This window comes from Jaculus jaculus, chromosome X, assembly GCF_020740685.1.
Source record: "Jaculus jaculus isolate mJacJac1 chromosome X, mJacJac1.mat.Y.cur, whole genome shotgun sequence".
Classification (NCBI taxonomy): domain Eukaryota; kingdom Metazoa; phylum Chordata; class Mammalia; order Rodentia; family Dipodidae; genus Jaculus; species Jaculus jaculus.
Window position 1 is genome coordinate 23,618,381 of NC_059125.1, and position 7,369 is coordinate 23,625,749.

The 7,369-nt window shown below is 42.4% G+C and overlaps 1 protein-coding gene across 1 annotated transcript; it reads right to left on the bottom strand.

Annotated features, from left to right (window-relative positions):
* Positions 1 to 4,693: 4,693 nt before the first annotated feature.
* Positions 4,694 to 5,359, bottom strand: LOC101608237 (zinc finger MYND domain-containing protein 19-like). Its single transcript, XM_004663683.2, has one exon. It carries the CDS (start codon positions 5,357 to 5,359, stop codon positions 4,694 to 4,696), a length of 666 nt encoding a protein of 221 aa, XP_004663740.2.
* Positions 5,360 to 7,369: the final 2,010 nt, after the last annotated feature.

The following is a 7,369-nucleotide window of genomic DNA, read 5'->3' on the forward strand; positions in this document are numbered from 1 at the left end:
CTATGCAGTTTGGTTTTGGCTTATCGTTTTCTCTCTCTCTTTTTGGACCTGTTGAAGCAGGGAAAACTTCTTCTGCCATTATGGAACTTCACTTAGATCTATAAGCTTCAATAAATCCCTTTCTTTGATAACTGCACCTGACTTGGCAGTTCACCTTAATAAACCTGAAGCTGTCTACTACAAATGCCAACAGGGTTTCACAATGCAGCATTTAAGCCTGTGACACCCTTGTCTTTTCTTTGGAACTTAACATAAATCTTTTCTTCAGAAGTAAGGCAAAATAAAAACAATTAACTAATTAAGAAAAACAAAGATTCTTGAACAAAGATTTTTTAAAAAGAATTTATCTGGTCTGTTCTTCTACTATCAAGCCTGCTAACAGGCTTGTGGCTAGCTATGGCCACCCATCTTGTCATGTTCCCTCCCCCTTAACAGGAGCTTCCTTTTTTTGTTGCTGAAAAAATTTTTTACCTTTTCCTCCTCTGTCCTAAAAAAAATAAATGAGCTTTCTTGTAAAACTGTCTGCATTTTGAGCCAATCAACATATGTTCTTTATTAAACTTCACAGTCTAAAATGTAAATTATAAGAACTTCCTTCATTCTTGGCTCAGATTTTGGACTTGCATTTTCTAAACAGGCCTAAATAAACCCTGCTTCCAGAACATCCCTGGTGCCTTCCCTTATTTTTCCTGCAATATAACCACACTTATCCTTGATGCATTTAGTTCCCAGGAGGTAACAGACCTTCCTGTGAGCTTTGGACAGTTTCTCAACTTGAACTCCTACAAATGAATTAATCTACCAGCTGTGAGGGAAGATGAAGAGGTTGCAGGATAAGCTTGGTGTTGTCTGAAATCTTTCCCCTTGGGAGTCTAGAACACAAGTCTATTCATGCCAGATGGGGCACAGGCCAAAGCATGATTGTACTTAAATCTAATATGGGTGAATCAGTGAGTTTATTGGGTTTATTTACAGAAAATCGGTGAGAGGTTACTTACAGAAGCATGGATGACTCAAAGGAAGGGACACCACAAAAAAGTCCTTCCTGTATAGAATAGGATACAACTCACAAAAGCTGAAACTCTCCTGTATTAAAACTATGCTGGTTGGAGGGTCTCTCTCAAGCATTTCTTATTCTTTATGGTTTTGGGGGGGAGGGAGGGTCCTCAAGCATGTTTGAGTCTTAATAAGCTTCCTGAGCCTTAAGAGCCTACCTCCAAGATGAAATGTTTTAATTATGAGGAAAATGTTACACAACACTCACCTCTTCCTCTTGCTCTTTCCACCTCCTCTTCCACAAGGTTCTGGCCTGAGCAACTTATTGAGACTGAGTAAAAATGAAAAGCAGAGAAAACAGAAATGTAGTTCACTGTTTGTCTAGCATATATTAGGCCTTACATTCAAGCACAAGTATCACCAAAAAGCCTGAACTTAATGCCTAGTGGACCAGAAGACTACTCTTTCTGCTATATTGTGTGACCTTGCACTGAAAACTTAAAACAATGCCAGTAGCTTCCTGAGGGTTTTATGACCCAGACAGGTCTGGAAGGCCTCCACTCTTTTGGGGAGGCAGTTTTTCACAGCACTCAGTTCATGTGTCTGTATTAAAGTCTGGGAATGACTGCTGGTAATAATTCAAGGCAAGCAGGCTAATACTCTCAATTTTCTGGAGCAGTTACAGGAGCAGAATTCTAGCATAACACTTTGAAGCAGTCTACCTTCCCCACTGGAATCTTCCAGCTACCTCAGCTTGGAGTTTCACATTCTGTGGCCTCTCTGCCTTGTATGAAGAATCTCCCGTTGTGCCCTTGCCTCCATGACACTTAACCCCCACCCCCTTCCTAGAGTTTATAGTGTCACACTTTATTTATTTATTTATTTATTTATTTATTTATTTATTTGAGAGTGACAGACACAGAGAGAAAGACAGATAGAGGAAGAGAGAGAGAATGGGCGCGCCAGGGCTTCCAGCCTCTGCAAACGAACTCCAGACGCGTGCGCCCCCTTGTGCATCTGGCTAACGTGGGACCTGGGGAACCGAGCCTCGAACCGGGGTCCTTAGGCTTCACAGGCAAGCGCTTAACCGCTAAGCCATCTCTCCAGCCCAGTGTCACACTTTTTGAAGGGAGTGGGTAGTCCCACAGGACCAGTGGTGGTACGCACCTCTAATTCCAACTCTTGAGAGTCTGAGTCAGGAAGGTCATGACTTCCGGGAAAAATTTAGCCAGACCTTCTCAAAAGAACAAAACAAAAACAAACTTCAGAATTTTGTTTCTTGGTGCTGAGGATGTAGTTTAGGGGTGGCGGGCTTTTCTAACATGTGAGGCCAAGGGTTCTATTTCCAGCTTTATGCATAAAACCTCAAGTTCCTAAAAGTCTCCTGCGGGGTATCAAAATAATTTCCATAACTAACCCACCCAGAGTTCCAGAACCAGAATTCATTTAATAGCAATATGTGAAGGAATCCCTAACTGCGTCGGACTTTGGAGCCGAAGTCAGGGGCAGGAAGTCATGACGCCCTTCTCTCTTTGTAGGGTAAGGGGTCTCCCAAATCACACTCAATACCCTTAAGTCCTACCAGAAACTCCAACAGAATTCTGTGAACCAAATGGCACCAGTCTGACAAAGAAGTCCACGTCCTTTGGAATTTGGGCGCCAAAGCCAGCATGAGGGAACATCCGGGGACAATGGATTTTTCAAGATGGCCAGCAAGTTGGCACAATGCAACATATAATGCTGTAGCGCCCCCTTCTGTTTTGGAGGGAACTCAACAAACATCCTCTCTTTGGAGGGGCAGACACATTTTGGCTTGGTGGTTTGACTAAAGGCTCTGAGGGGTAAATTGCATCTTCTGTGAGCTTTGCACTTTCCCAGTTTGAGTTCTTCTGGATGACTTTATGTCATCACTGTGAGATAAGATGGACAGGGCACAGTATAAGGTAGGTAGACCAGCACAGATTTTGAACTTAGACAAAATGTCACCATGGCTTCTCCATCACGAAATTTAGATTTTTGAAATATTTTTATTATAAAAGACCTACTCTCTCTAGAGAACACAAAAGATTTTATCAATTTGCTGAAATTCTAGAGACTTGGTTTTACTTAACATTGCATTGTACTCTGTGATAAAATTCACTTTAATTATTTTTTGATCTTGCTTAAAAAATTATATATATACTTATATAAATATATACATTTACATATATTTATATATATCAATAATATATATATATATATGTATGTATATATATAAATTCAATTCCCCAGGACCGGTGTAAGCAAGATGCACAAGGGGGCACATGAGTCTGGTGGTGTTTGCAGTGACTGGAGGCCCTGGTGTGCCCATTCTCTCTCTCAAATAAATGAAAAAAAAAATAAAGTAAAAATAAAATAAGGCTGAGGGGCCAGAGAGATGGATTAGGAGTTAAAGTGTTTGCCTGGAAAGACTAAGGACCCAGGTTCGATTCTCCAGGATGCACGTTAGCCAGATGTACAAGATGGCACATGAACCTGGAGTTCATTTGCAGTGGCTAGAAGCCCTGGCATGCCAATTTTCTCTTATCTACCTCTTCCTCCCTCTATCTCAAATAAATAAATAAAATATATTAAAAAATAGGGCTAAGTGGCTGCAGATGGCTCAGAAGTGCTTGCCTGCAAAGCCTAAAGACTTAAATTCAATTCCCCAGGACACACAGAAAGCCCAGATGCACAAAGTGGCGTATGTGTCTGGAGTTCATTTGCAGTGGCTAGATGTCTTGATGTGCCCATTCTTTCTTCTGTCTCTGTCTGCTTCAAACTAAATTTTATATATAATTTATCTTAAGGCTGAGGCCAGGCATGGTGGTGCATTTCTTTAATCCCAGCACTTCGGAGGCAGAGGTAGGTGAATCGTGAACTTGAGGCCAGCCTGAGATTACATAGGGAATTCCAGGTCATCCTGGGCTACAGAGAGATCCTACCTCATAAAACTAAAAGGCTGCGCTGGAGGGATGGTTTAGCAGTTAAGGTGCTTGCCTGAAAAGCCAAAGGACCCAGGTTCAATTCCCCAGGACCCATGTAAGCCTTATGCACAAGGTGGCATATGTGTCTGGTGTCTGGAGTTTGTTTGCCACAGTTGAAGGCCCTGGTGTACCCATTCTCTCTCTCTCTCTCTCTCTCTCTCAAATAAATAAAATAAATATTATTTTTAAAAAAGACTAGATAGCCGTGATCGAGGAGAAGACTGAGCACAACAAGGATGATTCCACCCTTTTACTCTGCCCTTTTAGACACCACTCTGTGCAGGGCTTTCCATGGGGCCTCACCCTTGGCTACATGAGTCTCTAGACATGTGGTCAACAGTTTGCCATTTGAGCAATACAACAAATGATTCTATTTTAAGTTTCTAAACCTCCCCTTACCTCCCAGCCCCCCACCCTAAAAAATAACTGTACATGTGTTTACAAACATATTAACATATAAATAATGAGAAAGGTCCTAGGAAGCCTCCCCATTGTGTCTGATGGAGATGAACCCTGGAGGGGCACTGTCCCCAGAAGCTGCATGTGCTATAGGGTCTCATCTCATGGCAGCTGTTCTGGATCCACCACTGGCTTCTTTGGCACTTCCAGGCTCAGCTTCCAGTCTGTCTTCCGCTGTACCCATGGAAGGGCTGGAATCCTTGAACCTGCAACAGTGGCAGCAATTCTGCCCTTCATCGCTCTGGCTCAAGCTCATGCTGGAAGGGACGCTTCCTTGCCTGACAGTGCTTCTTGTGGGCAGGCCAGTTCTTCTGCTGACACTGGGAACCCCAGTACTGGGCTACCTGGCAACGCCTACAGATAATGAATTCCCGAAGCTGCTTCTCAATCACCATACAGGGAGGATAGTGACACTCATAGTAGGAGCAGGAATTCTCTTCCTCTTCCACCACATCTCCATTGGCATTATAGTACCCAGCCACATTCAGGATAGGAAACTGCTCTTCTATGGGGACTGTGGGAAGATGCTGGATTGCAAGCCAGTATAAACTTTGCTCCCTCTGTTTGCTAGAGGTCTCTTCAGCTTTGGGACTCCAGCCCCATGGCACCAGCTGTAGGTTGGCTAGGCGATTGTCCACAGTCACAGCATTGAGATGTACCACCCGAAACCCATGCCGCTCCCACAGCAGCTCACGAAGAAACCTGCCTGAGCCCCTTTCTGGGTTTTTGTCCAAGGCATGTGCAAATATCTTAGCACCAGTTCCATCAGCATCTAGTTCCATTCGAGCCTCAAAGGAGTAGCTCTCCACCAATGGGATATCTTGCTCATCTATCAGTGTGTATTTGGTCTTGCTGGCCACCAGGCAGAGCCCCACAATGCCCAACTTGAAGTCGGTCATGGCTGGCCTGTGTTCTTAGCTGCTTCCTCAAGAGGCACACAGGGATGTAGACCCACCGCACTTTGGAGCGGACAGGGCCTGGGGTCTGGAGATCAGGGTCAGGCCTGGCGGGCTCCAGGCAGAAGAGGCTGGGCCGGGCTCAGGCTGCAGCCACAGTTGCCTCGGGCCCACTGGACCTGCCATGTGCCACCCTAATTTTGATCCTTATTTTTATTTTTATTTTGTTTATTTTTTTATTTTTTGGTTTTTCGGTTTTTTCGAGGTAGGGTCTCACACTAGTCCAGGCTGACCTGGAATTCACTATGGAGTCTCAGGGTGGCCTCGAATTCACAGTGACCCTCCTACCTCTGCCTCCCGAGTGCTGGCATTAAAGACGTGTGCCACCACGCCCGGCTGAACCTTATTTTTATATCAAATATATGGAAGTTCCAGTAGGACTACATTGTCAGCAAAGCTCTTGATATTAATATAGTGATTTATACACCATATTTAAGAACACAGTTATGTATTTGAATAATCAGTGGCTTATTCCTTAGGTTTCTTAATATAATAATTTTACCAAATAAACATTTTCTTCCATATGTTTATCCTTCATTTTACCTTTTGCTTCTAGCTATATTTTCTGGTACTATATCACTGCCATCTTCCTTACCTAATTAGAATGCTTTTTACATTTGAGATGTCACACTGAAGTCTGAATATTGTAGATCTGAGTAAAGTTCCCTTTTAACGTTATCAATGCATTTGTGTTACCTTTTCAAAAATGGGACTGGCAGCTGGGCGTGGTGGCTCACGCCTTTAATCCCAGCACTCGGGAGGCAGAGGTAGGAGGTTTGCTGTGAGTTCAAGACCAACCTGAGACTACACAGTTAATTCCAGGTCAGCCTGGGCCAGAGTGAGACCCTACCTCAGAAAAAAAAAAAAATGGGACTGGCTACTATTTTGTCTTGTTTATTTTGGTACACACAAACAAAATGTGCCATGGGACGCACGTGTGTGCATTGCATATTACTTTTTATTTGATATTTTCTTTTTCTGTTACCATGTAATATAAATTTCAGTATGACATGTTCATACATGTATATTACTGTACTCTGCTCATATTCAACTCCCATTCTCTTTCTGTTTTACTGGCCCTTGTAACAAATACTTTCACTTCCGCATTCATGTTTCTGTGTGTGTGTGTGAGAGAGAGAGAGAGAGAGAGAGTGTGCTTGGTTTGCTTTTTCATTTTACTAGGGATTGAACTTAGATTCTCCCACATGCTAAGAAAGAACTTTATTATTTATCTATATCCACAGCACTGTTTACATTTTTATTTTAAGACAGTGTGTCACTAAATTGTTCAGCTTGGTCTTGAACTTCAAATCAAGACTACAGAATAGCTGAGATTACACACCTATTCCACCAGGCCTATTGTGTGTGTGTGTGTGTGTACTGTGTGTGTTAGGTTCTTTCCACTATCATTTTATTGTTCTTCCTTCCAATGCATTCAGTCTCTTTCTTCCATCAAAATAGGGCCAATTCCACTTTTATGTATTTTTCTCTTAGAAACAAGGTCTCACACAGTAGTATTGGCTGGATTCAAACTCATAGCAATCTTCATGCCTCAGCTTCAACAATGCTAAGATTATAGAGGTAAAGTTCTTTTTGTTTTTTCCTTTCTCTTGATATTTCAAGGTAGGGTGTCGCTCTGGCTCAGGCTGACCTGGAATTCACTATGTAGTCTCAGACTGGCCTCTAAATCATAGCAATCCTCCTACCTCTGCTTCCTGAGTGCTGGGATTAAAGGCATGTGTCACCATGTAAGGCAAATTCTTAGTACATGTAAATCTGTTTCTCTATTTTGCTGTAACTTCTTATGTTTGGGGAGGTCTTGTCCCCAAACATTTTATCCTTTATAATATCCTGAAGCATTTCTCCAAAAGTTTTCTCATAGTAATATCATACATTAAGGTCTCATATTTAAATATTTAATGTATTTTGAGTTACTTTTATTGTATGTGTACA

Excerpts from the sequence above, each read along its gene's own strand:
- LOC101608237 (XM_004663683.2), bottom strand. The coding sequence starts at position 5,359 with ATGACCGACTTCAAGTTGGGCATTGTGGGGCTCTGCCTGGTGGCCAGC.